Genomic DNA, 23,545 nt, shown 5'->3' on the forward strand with positions numbered 1-23,545 from the left:
AAAAAAAAAAAAATTAAAAAAAAAAAAAAAAAAAAAAAAATCTCAGTTTTCCAAAGTGTGAATCTGCCACCTGCAGGTCTCACGACGCGATTATCTGAACTCAGCCCCTTTCGTTGCTTTGCAGGAGAGTGTCTGCTAACGCATGCATTTAATGTGTCTGAATATGACCGTTAACTACCTGTACATATAGACCACTCTCTCAAACTCTCTATAAATGAATATTGACAACACTAACTACTTCAGCATGTCTTGTTTCCTTTTTTTTTTTCTTTTTTTTTTGTTGAAATCCCTTGTGGTGGTTGTATGGTTCAGTTTCTCCGACCGTGCTTCCCTCATATTTGTCTGTCGGTGCGGTCAGCTACATTCACTGCCCAAAGAAACAGAAAAAACCCCGGCGTGGCTCGCGATCGGTGTGTTAGCGTAGGCTATGGCCGGCCTTTTTCCAGCGCTGTCGGCTCCCGCTACCGGTCGCCGTTAGCTTCCTGACCAGACCAAACTCCTTCAGAGGACTAAACTTTACTGTACTTGCATGACAAAGCCAAGAAATTTTCTGAAAGCCTAAGAAAAACGTCGTGTGGCGCTATCCGAGCGACCTCGGATAAGTTAAAGAAAAGGGAAGAAAAAAAAAAAAAAGGGAAATCAATGTCGACAATTATCACATTCTAGAGCTACTAAGGTCTTATCTAAGCTAACGAGAAGGTTGAACATAATTTACAAATGGAAAAAAAAAAATTGTGGAGGTAAAACAGACAAACATACAAATATATAATATATATTCTTAAAAAATGGATTCTTTCTCTATACGTGATTCATTTATAAAGCCGACAGACGCACAACGCTCACATGCCGACGGTCTAGAACGTGGAAACTAGCTGCGATGTCGTAGATGGCTTCGCTTCTCTCTTTTTTTTGTACATTATTTAAAAGTTTTTTTTTTTTAGTCTTTTCTCCATTTTTCTTCAAAACGACTTACGATTTTTAATTGGTAGACGATTCCTTGACGTGATCTTTAAAAAAAACAAAAAACAAAACATGCGGCAAAGAAGGAAGGAGAAAAGGAAACAAGCAGAATGTTAAGAAGTTGAGAAGACAGAAGCAGCTGTGGGAGCGGTTCAATCATTTGGTTATCTTCACGGTTGGTGCACTACGCTTTAGTTAAGTTTTTTTTTGTTTGTTTTGTTTTCTCTCTTCCCCCTCCCTCCTGCTTTTTGATTTCCCTCAGACAGTTCGGTCCTCGCCGAGGCGTTCAGCAGGGAGGCAAACTTCTCGGCGCGGATAGAGGTCGATTCCGCTCTGCTGCTGCCCACGTAGCTACGCCTACGGAAGCTCTACTCCTGTTTTCTCTCTCTCTCTTTTTTTTTTCTCCAGTTTTTTTGCCTTCTTCGTGTTCGTTTTTTTTTTTTATGGTCACCATGGGATGGCCCGGGCAGGGGGAGGGGGAGAAGGCAGGGGGTTGGTTGCAGGTTGGATGGCGGGGTGGATGAGGTCAAGAACAATGATAATGATGGTGGTGATGGTTGCTGTTGTGTTGGTCTGACATTTCTCTCTTTTTTTTTTTTTTTTACATGTTCCGATTGACAGGCGTGACGTAGTTGCGGGGGAACATGCCCGTCTGGCCGTGGCAGCCTCCTTTCCACCAGTTGGGGTCGGAGTTGTCCAGGACTTGGATGAAGTCGCCCCGTCTGAAGCCCAGCTCGCCTTCCTCCTGCGGGTCAAAGTCGAAGAGCGCTTGCACGTATGTAGGGTGCTGAAGAGGAAGGAGAGAGACGTTAAATGAAAATGGAAAAATAACGTGAGAAACATGATGGTGGTTCTGTAGTGACGGTTTGAATGTGTAGCAAGTCAAAAACTAGAGAGTACACTTAGACAAGTTTCAGCAGGGATGCACCGATCCACTTTTTTCCCCCCACTTCCGATACGAGGTTGCGTATAAAAATAAAAAAATTCTGAATTGACAAAAAAATATGTTTGTTTTTTTAAAAACACAGACATAACTGTACTGAAGCACAGATTTATTGAATAACTCTGCACCAGTACAGCACATTCAAATACACCAGTAGCCACAAAATGCTAGCAGCAAACAACTTATATGGACAAACTTTTATAAGTTTGATCAAACATGTAAAAACAACTTTCACTTTGTTTAGTGCAATTATGAGTAGAACAGCCAATGTAAAAATAATAATAAAGTGAAACTGACAAAAACCACAAGTCAATTACCTTGGTGAAATATATAAAACCAAATCCTTTTTCAAATGGTTCAGAAAGAGTATTTAGGAATTCTAAATATAATGTAGAATAATAAAGCATGACATTGTTCAGAGCATAAAGCATAGAATTAGACTAAACAGATCTGTCTTTATGGATCGGGCACATCGTCAACCAATCTACAATGTTTGTCCAATATTGGCAACAAAACAGATTAATATTGGATCAGTGCAACTCTAATTTTGATGTCAAACAAGATAATTTCAAGACTTCTTTCACATTTAATGTGAAATGTATAATATACAATTGAACTGAATAAAACAAATCTGAAACAAAGAACATGAAATGGGCTGCAGTCACCCTCGGTTTAACAAAAAAAAAACCAAACTTCTATACTTTTGTTTAAAAAGAAAAAAAAAAAAGGTGTGATTTTGTCATCATACTCACAATACTACATTAACAACTAACACACACACGAACTCAGCCTTTCCTTTTGTCTCACCTGCAGTATCATTTCATTTCTGAGTGGTTTGAGTTGCTTCCTCTCTGTCTTCCCCTGCCGCTGGCCCTCAAACTTGCAGCCTGCAACCTAACCGCCACTAAATTTCCAGGGGTGTTTTCTGCCCCCCACCTTTTTTTAAAGCAGGTCACCCTCAAACTACGGAGGAGGAGTTCAAACTGTGAAAGAGATTTAGGCGGAACGCAAAAAATCCCTCGCTGCTTCGAAATATGATTGGTCGGAGAATCTGCACCGTCTTTGAAATCTGATGCAAAACAATTTGTCATTTTTTTCTAAAGCAACTGTTTTGGAAGAAATAAAAAAGAGATACTCCAGGATCTTCACCAAATTTAAATATATTCTCAGTGTATGAAGATTTATATAGAGCATGTGCATGTAAGTTGTTTGCTGCTAGCATTTTGTGGCTTGTGGTCTGTGCAGTACGTGACTGATGTTTCTTTCTCAAGGATGAATCTATACGCAATACACAGAAGATAGATTTTTATGTTTATATACGAGGCTCAGGCCTTTATCAATAAGTACACTTTAAATAAATCATTAAAGAAACGTAAAACCATACACGCCACAAAAAAAGACATTAAACCAGTAAAAGTATTTGCACTTTTTTCACTGCCTCAACCACAAATTCAATGTGTTTTTTTTATTGGCCGTTTGTGTTACTGACCCACAGGAAGTCTAATTGTGAAATGGAGGGAAAAATATGTTGTTTTAAATAACAACCCGGAGTGTGGGAAGGCATTTGAATTTAATGATCTAGTTTGACTGCGAGGATGAACAAGAAGAAAACTGTTGCTTAAAGAACATCATACGAAGTCTGGCTTTGTGTGATGTGAGGACCGTAACAAAAATGAGGATAAATGAAAAATGGACGTCGACAGACGAGACCGGAACTGAACTTTCAGCTGAGAAACATTTGGCATGAGGAAGACGTTCCCACCTTTACGTTGGCGCTGTGGGGAGACTTAATGGAGCTAAACACAGGAGGAGCATGGGAAGAAAAACAAAAACAGGCTGCACAAAACTTGAGTCTGGGGCAAAGTTCGACACTAAACAACGAGCCAGTCAGAATAACCACAAACGGTTTCACATGTAGGTGTTAAAATGATGCAGATAAAGTCCAGTTTTAAGCTCCACACTTTTCAGATTTAAAATATGTATAGAATATTCAAAGCCCCTGTATCATTTTCCTTCTGGAGATGCACCGATACGATATTAATATCTTTATCAGTCCAGATATTAAAAAAAATATCTAGGTGGTATATTGTGACATTTGTGCCTGATCCGTGAGGGCAGATCTAGTCAGTGTAATTCTATGCTTTATGCTCTGAGTGACATCATACTTTATCATTTACTTTACATTATATTTAGAATTTCTTTCTGACTAATTTCAAAGGTTTGCTGTAGTTTATTTTTGCAAGTTTGACCAAAGGCAGTCAACTTATCGTTTCTGCCAGTGTCACTTTATTATTCATTTTACATTGGCTGTTCTACTCCTGATTGCACTGACTAAACAAAGTAAAGTTGTTGGTTTTACATGTTTGACCAAGCTTGTGAAGCAGCTGGTGTATTTAAATGTGCTGTGCTGGCGCAGAATTATTAAATAAATTTGGAATTCAGTACCTTTATGTTTGAGTTTAAAAAATAAAACGTTCTCAGTCAGTTCAGAAATGTTTTGCTGTATCGGATCGTATCAGTCGATACTAAACATCAAATATCGGCATCAGAAGGGAGAAAAAGTGGAGTGGTGCATCTGTACTTCCTTCCATATCACAATTTAGCCCTGTATGTTTGGTCCATCCAATAAAAAGAAAAAAAAAAAAGAAAAAAAGAAAAAAAAAATTATAAAACACACTGGGAAAAAAAAGTTATAAATTTAAGGTTACAAATACTTCTGCAAAGCAAATAAATTATACCAAGTTAATTAAATGTCTAAATGTCAATGTAATCTGACTTGGTGGTTAAATGAGGAATGATCTGCAAACCTTTTAACCACTGTTAAAAGGTAAACCCCCCCCCCAAAAAACAACCTAATGTTTAGTTTCCGTCACTGTACAAGAACTGTGTCAAACCGTTAACAGTTAAGGATGCGTCACAGGGTGTCATTTCGTACCTGGGTGATCTGCTCTATGTCTCGCAGGAAGATTTGTTGATTGCGGGAGACTGAAGTCGTGCGGTGGTAATCCACCAGCTCGTTGAGCGAGTTGAACTTCACCACCCAGAGGAAGTACTTCCCAGCCCCGTCACGAAGGACCTTGAAATGCTGGACATCATTACCAAACCTGGAAAAAGATAAAGGGTGTAAAATTATAAACGGTGACAAAAAAAAAAAAAGGAAATAAAGAAAGAAGCAAAAACCAATTATCCCACAGTGGTGTTTAGATGCACTGCATGCTACAGAGTAATTTTTGTTTTTAATCATCTGCCTGGATGGTTCGAAAAAGCGTCTGGAAAGTAATTACAGTTCTTAAGTCTGGCACTCAAAACAAATCGAAGAAACATCGGTGACATCATGGCGGCACTGCCAGGTTAAGGAAATGACTCAGCCACGCCAAATATAAAAGTTCTTAGACCCAACATATAAAGTGCTAGAAGCAGGAAATAAAAGCCAAGTTCGGAGGAAACTGAACCCTGACTCATATCTGCCATGTGTGTGACATCTGACATTTGACTTTGCTCTACTCACTTCACCGACAGGGAGAAGTCTCCTGGCGCACTCTCGCTCTCTCGGATGAGAAAAGCCCCGTCGTGCCTCTGTTTGTTTAGCATCTCCTCTGCTTTGGCGCGGGGAATCTTCCCGAAGAACCACCTGCAGAAGAAAATGCCAAAAAAAAAAAAAAAAAGGAGAGAAAGAAAAAGGTGCAAATATTATTTTACTGTCATCGAAAGCCACTTCCATCACTGTACTGTAGAAATTTGACTGCATACAAACAAATAGATTTAGCTTCAGGCTGACCATTTTTGGAGATAAAAAATGTAAGAAAATCCTGCTGGTCAACAGGTAGGAAGCCATAAACCCAAGATTTAAATACTGCAGAAAAAAATGGGAGGAGCTGATGTTCAAACAGGAAACGAGTCCATTTGCTTCACATTGGTTCGGTTTCGTGTCAAAGCTCGGGTATTTAGCTGCGTTTCACTCCTTTACGGAGCCACACCTGCCAATAACAATTTACTTCTTTAGCGTAGAACAAGCTTCTGCATTTTATTTTTCCCCCCTCAGAGAATGTGTCTGCCATCTCCTCAAACTCCAAGTCATGCTGAGTAGGAGGGACTGCTGAAATTTAAGCCTGCACCGATCGCACTTTTCTGACCAACCACCAATTTTCAAAAAGCCTGACCTGCCGATTCCGATTCTGGACGATACCGATTTGTTTCTGTCTGAAAAGTTGCTAAATATAGCAACACAGTTGCTAAGTTGTCAACAGTGAGGTGACTATTGTTAACCACGGGTGGGCCTGAGTCATTTCTCACAAACAAGCCTGTGGCTGATTTCTTTACACCTTTTCAAAAGCAGATAAGATCAGTGGATACAATTAATTTGACAGTTAACTATTACTGCTATAATTGATTAATCAAGATTAATTCAATTAAGTTGATTCAATTAAATGTCTACCATTTCTACATGCTCTTTCACACATTAGTGACTTGATGCAGGTGGCCATTTAACGGAGAGAAAAACTTTTCACTGGCAAGATAAACTGAATTTAATGTTTTATAACTAGTATTGGTTTGGAATCTATGTATGACTATGAATCTGGGTTACAACATTTTAGGGAAGCAGCTTGAAGAGACATTTGTGATGAACTGAAACAGAATTCAACTGAACTGATGTCACCACCATGTTGTAACATGTATGCAATCAAGCTAGAGGAAAAAACCCCAAATGAATCATGATTCATCGATTATAGAAACAATTGTCAATAATAATCAAACATTACATGGAGAAAAAAAAAAGACTCCAAAAACGGCAATTTGCTGAAAGAACAGTCAAAATAGATACATTTTGCACTTAAGACGAAAAACCTTCTTTGTCTAGAAATGTGTTCCTCAGAACTTAACTGGCATTTTTTAGCTTCACCTGGTTCAAATTATAAGTCTATTATGTACATTTTGCTACCCATTAAAAAAAATAAAGAATTTTTTTTTTTTTTTTTTTTTGCTGCAGGTGCATCCGTTGCTACAAATGATCAAACAATCAAACACGCATCAAAAGCAATACCATGTTGTTGTATTTCAGGCAATAAAATGTTCATTTTCTCATTTTTTAAGAAAGTCCTTATTTGCATCTTTTAATGCATTTCTAATATTGTACAATAAAAGCTTATGTGGTTAAATGAAAAACCTACAAAATGTTCAATTAAAAAATAAATCTGGTTAATCGAATAATCGTCAGAATAATCGATTACTAATTAATCGTTAGCTGCAGCCTTAAATCAAATGATAAGAATCAGTGATTTCCTCCCATTGGAAACATGTGCATGTCTGTCTGAGGCATAGCTGGAAAAGCTACAGCATTAACCAGCCCAGCACCGACTGTTCTAATGAAGCTGTCCTTCAACACACCCACAGCCAGACTAGTTATGTAACGATAATGGCAAAGTGAGTTTTATGGCTTCGCAGATTTAAAAACAGAACAACCTGTATGCTTCAAGGTCTGCAATGAGCTGAGCAACATAATTATTTCTGCTTAAATCAGGTTTAAGCCATTAAAAGTGGTGTGAACTCAATTGATCCGCTCTGAGATTTGCGACCAAGACAAATCATGTCAAGTCTGTACACTTGTGTAAATAACCAGACGTCATCCAAAAGCTGGGATCCTGGCTCCCTCAAACGTCGCTGGGAATCAGTGATGAACTGGCCAACTCTTAATCCACTTTGCATCTCAACTTGGCAGGACCGAAAGTCTGCACAGACTCCCTTTCCTTGTTAGATCGGCCCTGATAGCAGAGCAATTAATGCACCCGAAATTAAAAAAAAAAAGAAAGAAAAAACGTTTAAAACCAGAACTACAATCGGCAACATGCTACTGTTTTGGTTACACACACACACACACACACACACAAGTTTTCACGAGTCACAAAACGCAATCAATGTTCAGCAGGGTCAAAGATCTGTCTACAGACAGGCATGACTGATTGGGTGGTGAATCACACCATTGTGCTCTGTTACACAGCAAAGCAGTGTAAGCATGTCTGTAGATCCGTGTGGAAGCCTGGTACACTTGGAACAGATTGTTAATATGACTGGAAAACTCCACAAGACAAACTGAGGGTTAAAAACAAACAAACAAACAAAAAAAAACAACAACAAAAGACATCAGGCCAGGTCATGAGCACAACTACCAGAGCCAGAGGTTCAAAAGGTGTTGCTTCAAAGAATAATTATCTAACAAAATGGTCTAGTGAAAGTTCACGTGTTGATGCAGCTGATGTTTACAGGTAGTGGAGCAGATAATTTAATATTTCACATGTGGATACAAGAGCATATGTTGGCACAGCTGTTGCAAGGGGTTTGCTATTAGAAAAAACAAAACAAAAACAACATGATCACAAAGGAAAATCTGTTTTAGTGTTAAAACAAATACATAATTGGAACCCCTTTGTCCTCTAAGAAATAAAAGAAAAAGAAAAAAGAAGTGACTTATTGATAATTTTTTGATCTTGAAACATTTTTTTGTTGAACAAGTTTTCAAAATGGGCATCTCCAATGATTAATGCATATTCATATTATGAACCATAAAAACTGTGAATATTTTCCAGATTTTTCAAAATGGCGGACATTCCTCACCATCCAAATGGACAAAGAAAGACAAAAAAAAATAATGATGAAGCAAAACTTAAAAATTGGGCAAAGTTAGTGCAGATGCACAGTAAAGAAATGCAGCTGTAAATGTAGCAAAAAGTTATGCCATAGATTTCAGATTTCACCATGTATCCTCACCCTTCTTCGTATCAAAGTTTCTGATCAGAAGTAGAGAGCTCAAGAAATATACTTGGCATTTATCTAAATGCCAGATAAAAGCTCTGAAGATGATTGGAGCGGAGCTGCTCCTCCCTTTCCTGTTTCAAAACTCTATCGCACTGGTACATCTCATTTCTCATATTTAAAGGGCTGCTGTGTGGCTGAGCTGGTAGAGGAAGCGCACCATAAGCAGAGGTTGTACTCCTCAACATCAACGCAGTTGTCCTGGGTTCGGTTCACGGTCTAAGGCCATTTGCCGCACGTCTTCTCCCATTTCCAACCTACTTCCTGTCAAATTCCTGTTAAATGAAGACATCTTCTAGGAGTGGAGGGGGAAATATCTTGATTCCGTTAAAATGAAAACTGGAGATGTTGGTATTAATTTAGTGCAGTGTGCAACAGCAAAGGGAAAATAACACAGAAAAACCCATGAACAAGTCAAAACCACTTATTCTTGTTTCCTCAAAGTTTTTGCTGACTACGCTACACAGAGACCTGTTTTCATAGCAAGTGACTGACAACTAGGGCTGAAACGATTCCTCGAATGATTCGAGTACCTCGATTACTAAAATATTCGTTTACAACAGCCCTACTGACAACAGCTCCACTGTTTATCATGAGAACATTCAGTCTGCTACAGTATTATGTTTTCTGGTTTGATGTTTATTCTGCGATTAATAAGTGACTGAATACAGAGGAGGTCGATTAGCTAATTTAAACACTTGTGCTGCTGATGGATTTTCAGAGTTGGTGAAGGCCACCTTTATTTTTCTTCTTTCTGAACCAAACCACACAAAATCCTGCAGCACATCTGCATGTTAAGGTTGTCAAAGTCAAGCTAGCATAACTGATCTTGTAACATGTCTGTAGGCTGGAATCTACAGGATGTCAGCCATTACTTCTGGGGCAATACAATATGTTAATTAGAGTGCTAAATAACCAAGCTCTGCTACTTAGCTAGGTAATATTAGCAAAGCAAGATGTGATGTCTTGTGGAAAAAGCAAAATTAACTTATCCAGTGTTTCAATGTAAAATCTTAACCTACCATTTAATCTAAAAAAAATGACTAATTTGATCTGACAACTTCAGTCTGAAGTGGCTTTTAAATATTTTCTTAAGTCTTTTTTAACTGCTAACACCATTATTGGCCGTGTTCAATAAAATAAATAAATAAATAAAAAATATTGACATTACATCTGTGACAAGATTTATTACATTTTTATTGTTAAAATATTTTGATAATGATATTTTTACCCAAAGTAATAAAACAATTAATCTCCCTTATCGGCTCTTGTCTAGCTGTAACGTTCGAGTTCATGTTAAATTATTAATACACAATTCAACCAGAAATGTTTATCAAAAACCAAACAATACATCTACAGAAAGCAACCATATCCAATTTTGTTGCGATAAATCTCAGGCTACATATAAACAAATGAACCAAGGCTCTTCTTGCTGTAAAATACAAGGGGTGGCGGTAAAAGCATTTTACTGCCAAGACAACAACTGGCCACCAGCACCGACGAACAGAGAGAAATAAGAGAGTAAAGGAGGACACGCCCAGCAGAGTGAGAGCCATCCTTCTACAAAGTTACTTCTGACGGCACCACAGCAACGATGCAGTGAGGTCAATATTCAATTAAGTGTAAGAGGCTCTGAGCACATTATTAAACAGAGAGGTAATCTGGCACTCAATGTGGGTCCAGAGGGAAACGTGTCCAAGAATCCTGCCAAGATTTATCTGAAGAGGCTGCAGGCAAACCATACCTCACATGCAACTGGTTCTTAGTCCGAAACGTAAAGCTTTTATCAACAGATGTGTGTTTTTGATGATTTGATGCGACAGCAAATGCTACCAATTTCTTGCATTCGGAAGTTGCCATGTAAAATGCTCAAAAGCTATCAGGGACCTCTGGTTGGCTCCTTAAAGCACGTCTTGTAGAATTTTCAGCTTCGGATGCCAATATTTAATAGAAATTCACACATCAAGCCATCTTCATCTATTATTATTCTCAAAGCAACAATCAGTCACCGTCACTAATCAAGCATTTTGAAAACTCTCCATATAAAAAAAAAGAAAAGCAAGATGCAGCATCATGGTGACAATTAAAAAAAAAATAAAAGCATAATCAAACTATCTGAAAAAAGTACAACATTCACAATCAGAGATGCTACCTTCATAGACGCAGAAATAAAAGTAACTATCGATCTTTTTAAGAGACTCATGCAAGAGAAAAAAAACAAAAACAAACTAGGCCCACTGTGTCATCAAAATTGCAAAGCTCTGATTTGGCTGTTCTTTTAATATTTTGAGAATTATTACTATTAAAAAAATTAATGGAGAAACGGGTTGGTTCAAGAGGCTTGTTAATGCCGTCAACAAGGAGTGAGTAAATTAGCTGCTATGGCAAACATTATTAAAATCTATGTTTTTTTTACCTGATCCACTTCAACTCAGATTGATAAATATTGATTTCTCAATGTTAAATCTACATGAATGCTGTGTCCAACGTGTAAAACCAGTTCTTAAAAGGCTCTGCTCAGCATCAGAGGACACACACCGAGTAGTCAGATTAGCATTTTTCCAAAACAGAGCTCATTATTTGCCAATACTTTTGCTAAGCTAACATACCATTTTAAAAAGTGAGCAGCCACACTGCACCATAAGCTTTATCAGAGTGATTAGAAGACACTGTTACTGCTGGACTTTTCACATTTGTTTGTGGCTGGAAGGAGTTTCAAAGTCTGATTCACCGTTAGCCACCGTATTATACGGCTGAAAACAACGATTAAAAATGCATTTTAAAATATTAACACCACAAATCACGGTGAAAATATTGATGTGTTCCTTTTATATAATGTCATCCAGATCTACAATCAACCAAATGCAGCAGGGTTCTTTCTGATAAACGCTTTAAAAGGGAAAATTAATGACACTTCTTACACACAACAGCTACATTTAATACTTACGGATGGGCTTTCATCTCTATGTAATTCTTGGGAATGAATCCATCTTTCCCATTTAGTTCTGCCTTATACCAGTTCTGGTCGCACTCTTCATTTAACACCTGAAAGCACAGAAAGGGGAAAAACAAAAAAAAAAACAAGTCAGTCAAACTCTTGTCTAAGCAAAAAAAAATTAGATACAGAAATTTTTGTCTTCACCTGGATAAACAGAAGGCTAGACATGACAATATGGCAACTGAATTGAACTGATGAAAGGAGGAAGTGGAGAAATTTGTTTCAAAAAACGGACTTTTGAGGAAAAGTTACTCGAGCTTTTTTTTTTTTTTAAGCAGAGTGTCATAAACTGTCCAGGGAGAAACACTGGAAGCTGTCCTTTTACAATGCAAAACAGAAAAAGAAATGTTTTATTCATTTGATGCAACCTCCACGAACCATGTTATGTCGCTTCAGTTTACAGAGCCAAGTTTGCATTTAACATTTTCTCCTTCCCTTTGCTCCATTTTCCATCTCGGCTACTAAAGCCTTCCAAAAACACACACAAAAAAAAAAAAAAATAATAATAATTAAAAAAAAAAAAAAAAAAACAGCAGAAGGAACCGAGGTGGCAGACGAGGCTTCGAGAAATACGGCTGTGAGATGGACAAATGTAGCATCTAGGAATCCAGATATCTTCAGGGACGACAGACGGCCCTAAAATCACATGCAAGTTTAAACGACATGTTTAACTGATGTCTGTCTGCTCCTGTTACCTCATTGAGAGATTTTGATGGATTAGCTTGGCTTTCCTGAATTTTCCACTACACTAAATAAAAATCCAAAAGAAAAAAACCCTGGCTTTTTACACATTTTCATGTCTTAATTCTATACTTTCCCACTTAAAGTACAAGAGGTTCAATAAAAGTTGGCATAAACAGACAAATGTATTGAAAAATGGGATACAATTTTTAGGGAATAAAGTAGGGTTGCATGATATATCAGTGACATCGGCATCGGCCGGTAGCCATTTTTTTTTAAAATAAAAAATGCAATTAAAATTGTATGCGAAGTAAGTTTCTTCATGCGATAAGACGTGAAAAAATAAAATAAAATCACTGCACAATCGTCTTCATACCACTTCCTGTCATGTTCGTCTTTTCCGCCGGCAGTAACATCCGGTTGTTGATCACGTGACTCGTGTGATGCAGAGACGGTATGACAGTTTTGTGAAATACACTTTCGATACAGCAAACAAACCAAAAGTGCTAAAGTTTATACTAAAGGAAGACTTATTTTTTAAATTCACACATTTCCATTAAGCAAATTTATTTTCATATTCCCAATTTGGGCAATTTAAGGTAAATGGAACGCACACACAATCCTTTGCTGCTGGTGATGCAGCAAAGGATTGTGGGGAGTTTAACTGGAGCATAGAAGCAGTGGTGAAGTCAGAACTGTTTTTTTCTTTTTTTTTGCCCCAAAGTGTCAAAAGGGTAGTGAAAGTTATACAGTAAAGGTAATTACTGGCCATAAAAGCAATATTTATATTGGATATCAATATCAGTCCAAATTTTCATATCGGTGCATCCCTAAAATAAAGAGAACTGTATTCAGTTTTTTTTTCTTCAATTCTTATCCAGAACTTAAATTCCTTTTTTTCTCTCCCAAAACTGACTATGAACCCTGAGGAGGAATGCATTTTTTTTGTCCTAATTAGACTCACTGCTTATCGTGTTAAGAGACGGAGTGTGAGGTCTGGGATTTTTCTAAATAAAGCCAATGCATTGTTTTGATAACAGCAGAAGTGTAACAGGGTGAACAAGAAAGATAAAATAAAAAGAAACATTATATTAAAGGGGAAAAAAATCTGCCATTTTCTCATTCTATTGCCTCTTAAATGCATAATCTACGGTTTGCCAATCCCAGCTGTTGGATTGGTTAATGTGCCGTCGAGTGACTGTGGTCTATTTGCTCCTTTGACCCCTCAGAATGCCAGCTGTCCCTGGTCTTCCCCCAGCTGCTAATTCTGCATAAGACCAGCATTACAGGATGAGGGAGTGGCCCTGGACCAGAACCAAAGATCAGCCATAAGCAGAAGTGGGTCAAAGTACATGTGTCCGTATTTACACGCGAGACAGTGACTTTACTGGCAGTGGTGGGTGGGAGGAAGGGGGGGGGGGGCTATTTAGAATGTAAAGAGAGGTACCAGATAGGATAGGGGCAGGTACTTTGGTCCAGTCTGAGCCAAACAGACATTTTCACATGCAGGTAAAAGAAAGCTAGAAAACAAAAAGTCGCAGAGAAATAAATCACAAACAACATATGTAAGAGTTACTAGGTCGCACTAACCCTACTCTTCGGTGTGGAAGTTATTATTGCCTGAAGACTCAAAGTTAGTTCCAATGACGTGTTTAAGCATGAAAATTAAACTGAAGTGTAAGAAACTATTTTACAAAACAAGTATCTCATCTAACAGGAGCCTGTTGGCTCTTCATTCAGGTCGCTACAAATGGCTAAACCTTGACAGGTGCTGGTTGTTTGGCTTCTTTGCCATTTTGCATGTAAACACCGTTAGACGTTACATTCACAGGTAAAGCATTTTGTTAAGGTTTGCGATCCCAACCATGTTAATATACTTATAGCAGTAATAACTAGTTATAATAAAAGTAAATCACTGTCCTGATACTAAACAGTGTACAATGTTAAATCCAAATAGTTTTCTATTTTTCCTTCCCAACTTGTCCTCTGCATATCATAAAAGGCTAAAAAAATATAAGCAGGTTAGAGCTTTTTTTATTTATTAAATTGATAGAAAAAAAGCATGAGGCTCGTGACCCTGACTTTTGGTTGAGCTAACCAAAATTTTTACCTAGTCAGCATCAAGGGCCAATATGTTGCCTTTATTTATTCACATATCTTTCACACCGTTTAGAAAATGCACATGTTTGCTCATTGCCATTTTTAGCATTTAGTTTATTTTCTCAATAGGTTCTCAAAGACCCCACACATCCATATCTGTGACCTCAAGTGAGGTCCTGTCCCCGTTTGGGAACCACTACATTTTGTCAGAACATTTGTTTTTGTGCTTTGGCAACAAAATCATTTTCCAAGGTGCACATTTACCAGCTTTTATAAGAAAAAAAAAAGTCCTCCTGTGTACAGTAAAGCTAAACTTGAGGGCTAGTCCAGTGCCTGGAGCGCACAGTCATGAGTATCATGTGACGCTCCGAGTGACCGCCTGGCTTTAGCTCTGAATGCTGAAGTGAAACTAATCCAAAGATTCAGGTTCTTCATGAAGTCTGCCTTCCCTGAGAGAGGAAGCGGGGGGGTTTGGCAGCCTTGAGAAAGAGGAAAATGTGTGGAATATTTGAATAATTTTCATATATTTCAGGCTTAAAATGTGTTGGAGTTGCAACCTTGAGGAGGGAAAACCAAAGGTTGTTTTTACTGCATTTTGAATGCAGTAAAAGCCAAGGGGAATGTCTGTCAAAAAACCCCACTAAATTCTACACTAGAGGAGTTTTAAATAATATTTACATGGAGTATATTTCTGAAGTTACTACAGCAACACACTGCAGAACTCGACATATATGGCAAAGTTTTGTTTTTTGATGTAATCATGAGGAAGTTTTGTCAAGCGGCTCCTGAAGCGCTGGGCTAATTTTGGGAAGCTTCCTCTACGTTTTGATAGAACTTGTTAATAATTCACCTCATTACATAAACCAGCGCAGTTCCCGTTGACGTGCGTGTGCACAGGTTTGCATAAAAACTTGTTCTTCTGCATCACCAGTCTTGCTACAGAGGTTGTAAAATATAACTTATGTTCCAGTTGCACTAAAGCAGCTCGCTCTACGCCGTACGTGATGGGATCATATGCAGAGCATTTTGCAAAGTGCACAAACTTCTGACCACTTCTTTATGCATTTAAAAAAAAAAAAAAAAAAAGCCGTGACGCAGGTTCATATGGGGGTAGGGAGGGAAAAAAAAGAGAAATAATATTTGCTAGGTTGGCTTTTTTCTTTCTTTAAAAAAATAAAAATAGAGACAGGAACTGGATTTTTGTTTTGCACGAACTTGGGAGCTCTAAACCCAACCACTTCCATTCACTCGTGTATTCCCTCATCTGATTTTTAGTTTTTTTGGGTCCTTTTTAATCTGGTTGAAGCACAATAGTTGTAGGAGTTTCACTTTGACAGGCTAAGGTCTCGGCCAGGGATTATCTCCTCCACAGCTGCCACTGTCCCCCCCCCTCCTCCTTCCCTCAGAAGCCTGCAATCTAAAAATAATATAGCATTTCTAGCCACAAACCCATGTGTGTGTCAAACATGAGCATGTGCCACATCAGACTCACGCGTAGAACTTATTAGTCAGGAAGTCCTGCGAAAATATTCACTCGAATAATCTGATGAATCACATGCAGAGACACCAGTTTGATCTTTTTCGGCTTTAGCAAATTTTGAGTGATATGGGGAAAGAAAGGAGAGAGTTGCAGCACAAAATGATTCCTTCCTTTTGTCTCCTTCTGTTGCGAGGTCAGTGACACGTGTGTGGCTGTTGTAGTTTACCCTACAATAGACCCGTGTTTATTCTCTGCCCGGCAAGAGTTAGGGACCTCTGCGTTTGTTTAGATTTCGGCAGGATATGAGCGCCGAGTAAAAGACTATTACACCAGATCTATATTTGTCCTTCCTGGCAACCTCATGCAACTGTCATGAGGCGTTGGAGAACTACATGTTGCTCAGAGATGCACTCAACGTAAAAGTTGCAGTTGCAGAGATAAAAGAAAAATCTGCACAACCTGAATCAAACCAGGAGCAGGGATTACCTTGAGTATGAATTAATCAGACTTTTGCAGCAGGTCAGGTCCAAGCGTCAAGACAGATGAGCTAAAGCTTCACTGGGAGCTTCCAGTCCAAAGCGTACCGCGTCCAAAACACTGGGTTTAATGGACCCGTCAAAGCTCCTTATGTTGCCTGTTTGCACACAATAAAGCAATCTTGATGTCCATAAAGCAGTGCTTGTTCATTTACTCAGACGGCGCAGCAGTTGCAACTTTTATATGTAAAGTCGAACTGCAGCTGCTATACGAATTTTTACAGTTGTATTCGGGTAATTGGAGTCACAAAACAGTGTGATATGCAATAATGGAAGGACCAGACAAAGATAACTGAACACATTAGCAGCAGGAGCAGCGAGCCGTTTGCTCCAGTCAGAGCCGTTTCTTCCAACAGTGGGTTATGTGTTGAGCAGCATCATCTTAAAACAGACCCTAAAGGTTTATGGATAAACCTCTGATTATTAGTGTTGCTTTTTAGTTCATTTTCCCTTTTCCACAGTGCCTTGAGTGCTTTCATTTTGGATCTTAAAATTCCCAATAAAAAGGCTTTGGAAGATGCTTCCGTCTTCATTGTAAGCAAAAAGAAAATGGACAAGCGATCATTCAGATATACGTATGTTAGTCCGTCATATTTCCTGTGTCGTTACCGATGGGAGTTCAAATATTTACGCTGATGTCTTGTATAATTTTGCTGAAGCAAAATCAATATGGTGCTACCAGATACAGCCATCAGTGTTTAGAAAGTAATGCTGATGTTGAGCTATCAAATTCATTTTGTTGTTTTTGTTAGGAAAGATTAAAAGTTGTTAGCGCAGTGATGCTAACAAATGCCTTAAAAGTCCCTAAAAACTGAACTTCACGTTAATGGATCTCAACAAGCCATCATGGCTGACTAGAGAGGCGAATCTCTCATTGCCTAGCGATTCAATGCTGATTGCTTATGAATGTAATGCGATTGACAATAAGCATAGACAGCGTAAAAAAGGAAGAAAAAAATCCCCATTTATTTAAAATGATCCTTTAAGGTTCCATACTGCGATATACTCACTAATACAAGTGGCAAAATTTACAACTTAAGTCCAAAGACAAGCTCCGCCCCCAGGCAGCTAACTCCAGACTAGCGCCAGCAGCAATAAGCAAACACCTGGTGAAACTATGCGTCTGCTTAAGCTATCATACAAACTACTCCTCACTCCAACGCTCCTAAGAAGCGGCATTACAGCAAAGCATTGTTATGAGGAAATTATGGAAGGGTGGGAGCTTCTTAAAGAGACAAAGGCCAATTTCACGGTGTCAGGTATAGCTATGGTGCAAGGTCAAATTTATTTTCATTGTTATTTTTTTTATATCTAAGCAGCATTAGCATAATAACTGGAGAACACAGTTACTTGATTGCCACTTTTTAAAGTAAATCTTTGTGGCTGACTGGAACCATTTGTCTATTAAAGTATTTTTTAAAAAAGGAGAAGCAAGAAAAGAAAAAAAAAACCACATCCAAAACAGAACAGGAAAGCTAGCATCATCCTTTTCAACTGGAACTGCATGAGAGAATGAACCAACATCTCACCCATCACTATTTATACAAACATCAAGTGTTTATGATTCACGCTTTATAATCAGAAGTGCCAGAAAAACAGCCACCACACACACACACACTTTTCTAACTTCACAAGAAATTTGTTTTGATTTCCTTTTATTTTTCAATCTGAAATTTACCCTAAACATAACCTAAACTCAACTCGCACCACATCGTTGACAAAGAAGTATAACTGAAGTCCTGAAGGAAATTGTGGCGTAGCATTTTGACACACTAACTACCCACAACTCAATAAAAACGTGCGCACCAATAGAAGACAAGCTAAGCTCCTGTTTGACCCAACCTTTGCACTCAGCAGCCAACTACTTAGGAGTTTGAATTTTGGATTAAAAGAATGAATCTGCTGCCATGCTGGAACGCCACCTCGACTCGACTCATGTAAACAACAAACGAATTGACCTAAAACGTTTTTATACACCTTAATTTTCTCAAGTTTAACATTGAAATCAAGACGAATAAAAAGATGAACACCCTATTAAAACTTTTTTTTTTTTTTTTTTTGCTCAGTAAAAATTACACCAGCTTTAGGGACAGAAAGTAGAATTTTATCTTCAGTTGATCTGTGGATTAGCAAGAAGTAAGAGATTTCATCATCAAACAATTGTAATAAAACAACAACAAAGTGATTCTTTTTTATGTACAGACAGCAGTGAGGATCCCAGTGACAGCTTCACATCTTTGAATGATTCACGCCCACAACAGCCACCAGTCAGCACAGCAAGAGACGATGCCTGTGGGATTAAGTCTTCAAAATGGGTGATGAAGCATTAGTGTGCCGATTTAAAATAACCTGGAGGTGTTAGGATGAATGTTGAGATGCATCTAAAAAAAAAAAAAAAAACACAAGACGACAATGGACCACTGCCATGTTAGACCACAAAGTCACAGCTTCAAAAAGCGAACATTACACCTTTAAACTAAACGGCCAAAACAAACTGAATACAACCTTTTCTCCAGGGGACCTTAAATACAGCCATCGTTCTGTTCTTTGTTCAGCTTGAGGCAATTTATACACACGGTCACTTTTAGAAGCAAGGGAACGAATGGTGAACTTTACACTAAATTGAGAAGTGAGGAAAAAAACAAAACACAACCTTAAATCGATGTCAAGTGTGTTTGTATTGGAGCAACCGCTGGGTTTAGAAGGTATTAACACCAATCTTGTAGCTGTTAGATGCAAAGTGCAGCTTTACTAAACAGCTGTTGTTTTAGTGCCACAAGCCTTTAATGCTGGCATCTGAAATCTGCATAATCTGGACCATTCTACTTTCATTTATGTGGTAAAATATAGGCCACTTTAGCCAGATTAGTAAATCGAACTATGAAGGGAAAGAAAAAAACAAAACAAAAAAAAAACACATTAAACAAGTCTCTCTTTGGACTGTTCTCGTTAGATGGAAAAGGAAGGAAACGTGTGTAAAGAACATGCAGAGCGAATAATTTAATCTTTAAATACAGCAGCTGACGTCTTTATGGCACATCTGCAGGGAGTGATATGGAGATGAGGAGTGAGACCTAATTACAGTTCTCTGGTTTGACACTCAGGGGATAAGGGGGGGGGGGGGACTGTTGAGGAAAGAAAAGCAAAAACAAGATGGCATAACATATGCAAATAAAATGCAAGCAAGAGCAATACAAAGCAAACAGAACCCCATTGTGATCAGTTCAGGGACCTAAAGGTTAAGAAAAGAAGAGAGGGCATTCCTCTAAGAGGGTTTTAAACTCTGTTTAATTGGGGACCAAAATTGCAACATTTGTTACATTCTCAGTTGGTGCTGTTCTCTTTGTGTCTCTCAAACCAAACACTTTGAAAGACCTGTTCTCCTCCTCGCCTGTGGTGGCGCTGCACCAAGAACCAGACAAGGAAACGACAAAAAACCTCTGAAGACAACTTCCATCTTCACAAAATGAAAACAAAAATGGAGCAGCGTCAAGATTTAAGCGGTTGCAAAACAGGCAATTTCTCCTGCTAGGGCAGTGGTTCCCAAACTTTTTCTCCTGGGTCCCCCCACTGGTTTCCAAACTATTTCTGGGGCCCCGTATGGCTTACAAATAGCTGCCTGGTTGAACGATGTGTGTCAGTGAAGAGGGGGTGGAGGATGGATTCTTAGAGACTCCTTGTTATACTCAGCCCCGGCTCCAGACGAACAGGGGGAATCAACTTTTTTGGGGACAAAATGAATCGTAGCTGAACATAGACAACACCAGTAGCCTACAAGCTAAAGGTGCTGAATTGATATTAGCTAGCTAGCCAGCTTTTAGCTAACTTTACCTGCAACAGCTTCACTCAAATCAGTCTGTTAGTTTGGGGAAAACTGAAAAGTTCTTTGTGTTTTGCTGCCATGATTCTAACACACCTGAGTATCTCTGCACAGCAGCAGCGGGTCTCCGTCGCTGCCGCATGGGTGTAAAACCCAGCGCGAGCGTCGTAGCGCTCATGTTGCGTTTAAAGGCGACTCGGAAAAAGAGGTTGTGACATGTTAACGGATTAAACAGTTTTAACTGCTGATAAAAGTGACAGAGGACACAGATATGGGAAGTGTGGAAGCCCCTACTGTATTAAATTGACAGAGGAATAACAGAGAGTTGGTCATTCTAAGGTAAAAACCCAGCGCATACAGTGTTCATCTTTTTTTTTTTTTTTCCATCCAGACGACTTCCCGCGCCCCCCTGCAATGGCACAGCGCCCCCCACCCTCCCAAGGGGCGCGTCCCACAGTTTGGGAACCTCTGTGCTAGGGCAAGACTCGCGTGTTCGTTTTGGTTGCATTTACCCACAATGCCCTGCACTACAGTTTGCTTCCTACTTTTTTTGCATTCGAACCTCGCCAGAGATAACGTCAAGGTTTTTAGGCACATCAGAGTTTGATTGAACATTCAAACTTCCCCAAACCAAGTTCTAGACAAATTAGAGTTTGACTAAAGCGGACTAAGCAGGGTTGGTGTTGAAGCACCTAAAGTGTTTATTCTGCATAGTGAAACGTGACTAGAAAGTGACAGAACATTTTGCTGTAACCCTCTATTGTTTTAACATTCACACCCTTAACTTTTTGATTAACATTCTACACATCAGCAAACCAGCAGTTCATTTTTTCCCCACTGAAACAGTCTTGTTCTTTAAATGTTCAATTGATTACAACTTCACTGCATGTGTTAAGAGTGTTCCTGCCTCAACACGCCTTATTTCAAGTGATGTGTCCCTAACAGGCTTCTGCAGAACTCGATGACAGGATGTGGAGGAACTTTCTGTGAACCCAGGTTATACATTTAAAAAAAAAAAAAAGTAAATTGCACAGAAAACCTGAATTGCAACACAAAAATGAAAAAAACTGCCCAAGGCAATGACTAACAATGAGATGTTTTATGTTTTTTTTTTTTTTATTTTTTTTTTTACTTCAGTCAGGAACAGCCAACCTGTGCATTTCAGTCCGTTTTCCTGTGCTTTGTGAAAGCTTTCATTGCATATTCGTGGGATTTTATGATAGACCCAAGTGGATAGTGATCAATATATTCTTACAACAAGAGTCAATGCTTTGTAGAAGCACCTTTTGCTGCAGTTAAAGTTGCCAGTCTGGAGAGGCATCATGTTTCTCACACTCAATTCTTCTTCATAACTCCCTCAAGTTCTGCCCGATTGGATGGAAAACGTCAAAAAGTCAATTTTTCTGCTTTGCTCGTGTTTCGCTATTAGATTTAGGTCTAAATTGTGACTAAATAATTCCAAACCATTAATGTCCTTTGATGTAACCCTCCATGGAACCTCCATCCTTATCAAGTCTTTTGAAGTCTCAACCTGGTTTTCTCCCAGGATTGTGCTGCATTTAATTTAATCAAGTTTCGCATCCACTGACAACCTGTCCTATTTATGGGGAAGAAAAATCGTCTCTTATGGGCTTTGAGTGTTCAGAGTGGCATGGAGTGCTTAGTTCTCTACCACACATCTGCTTCATTTACACCAAGCGGTTTGGTAAGGTATTTTATCCGTTTCAATTGTAATTCAAGAAAAATTATACAGAAAACCTGAATTAGAACCCAAAAAATGAACAGATTGCCCAAGGCAATAACTAACAATGAGCTGTCTTCATACAGTGTTTTTTACTGTATAAGACAGTACCCCAACTCTAAATGGTAGAGTTAGGGTGACGCTATTGGCGTCAGTCTGTTGATTCAGTAACAGAAAAGCCATCACTGCTTGTGTCAAGAAGAGACGTACTACTGGATCACTTTTAAAGTCACACTAGTATAATGCCACGTTGGACATTTGTCCAGTTCCAACTGTTGGTGGAAACACTCTTCTGAATACGTCGGACCATAAAATAGCATACCAAACTGCACCAACCCATACTGTACTGCGCACTGGAAACAAAGCAATAATGTTTTACAAGTAGGTTGAAAAGCAGGGCGCGTTCTTCCACATGTTTGGCGTCTAGTGGGTGGACTTCTAAGGGAACTTCTTATGGCTTTCTTCTAGTGCCAACAGATTCATGGAATGAAAAGCCAAAGCTTGTTATCCAAAATTAAAGGAAATCGGAGTATTCAGTGGTGCACCCCTATGGCTATCAGACTGTTCCTGCTGTAGTGTGGATGTTTGCCGCTCCTCTATTGCTACTATCAAATTCTTGGCTGCTTCTGATAATACTCCCCCACCACTAACCAGTCCATTAAACTTCTCCACAACTTTATCTCTGATGTCTCTGGTATGTTCATTGGTTTTTACGTTGGGGAACACGTGACAGTCTACAGAGAAAGACAAAATTTACTAAACGGAGCGAAATTTGCAAAAACCTAACTGTTCTTCTACTTCCCAATTATGCTGTACTTCTTGACGACATAAAATCTGAGGTTGTAACGAGAACTAGTGAGACAGTTCAAAGGGTGTGAAAACTATTGGAAGGTACTGTGTAGAACCTATTTTTGTAGGGGACATGTACTCTGTGCTGGTCATCTTTCAGTGATTAACAGATCTTCCACTTGGCTACTTACAGCTCAAACCCAACAATATATACTCAATCTTGCTTTGTCTTAGCAGATACAAAGAAACATGTAGCGGGGGGGAAAAACCCAAAAAGAGCATTTTAGCAATTTCAGCTAACAGATTTTACCTCAAAAAGAAGTGTTGCCTGGCTTTGCAGCCATTTAGCCTTAGTAGTAGGTATTTGCTGGTGCAAAAAAAAAAGCTTAAATGCACAATTGTTCATGCTATGTGTTGACTTTGTGCTCATGCTTTCACTACACAGACAAGGCAGAAAAAGGTTCAAACAAACAGCACTGCCATTACTAAAATAAGCTAATATTTGAGGTTTTACATGTTCCCAGTACTGCTTTAAAAGTGAATCATTCAGGCAGGCATTTAGCTGGTCTAATCTAGAGAATAACGAAAAGACAAAAAAAAAAAAAAAAAAAAAAAAAAAAAAAAAATTTAAAAAAAAAATGAAATTTTTTTTTTTGAAAAAAAAAAGGGTTTTTGGAAAAAAAATTTACA

General features: G+C 38.6%; 1 protein-coding gene across 1 annotated transcript in view; it reads right to left on the reverse strand.

The window, feature by feature from the left end:
• Positions 1–914: 914 nt before the first annotated feature.
• grb2b (growth factor receptor-bound protein 2b) overlaps positions 915–23,545 on the reverse strand; it is a 35,504-nt gene continuing 12,873 nt past the window's right edge. The window contains exons 3-6 of the mRNA XM_015052298.1: positions 11,658–11,755; positions 5,412–5,534; positions 4,839–5,007; positions 915–1,747 (exon numbers count right to left, since the gene is read on the reverse strand). Of these exons, the coding sequence (XP_014907784.1) occupies positions 1,562–1,747; positions 4,839–5,007; positions 5,412–5,534; positions 11,658–11,755 (576 nt within the window). The 3' untranslated portion in view covers positions 915–1,561. The remainder of the gene's footprint in view (positions 1,748–4,838; positions 5,008–5,411; positions 5,535–11,657; positions 11,756–23,545) is intronic.

This window comes from Poecilia latipinna, unplaced genomic scaffold (genome assembly GCF_001443285.1).
Source record: "Poecilia latipinna isolate Pla-1442-1.1 unplaced genomic scaffold, P_latipinna-1.0 Scaffold1100, whole genome shotgun sequence".
Lineage (NCBI taxonomy): Eukaryota > Metazoa > Chordata > Actinopteri > Cyprinodontiformes > Poeciliidae > Poecilia > Poecilia latipinna.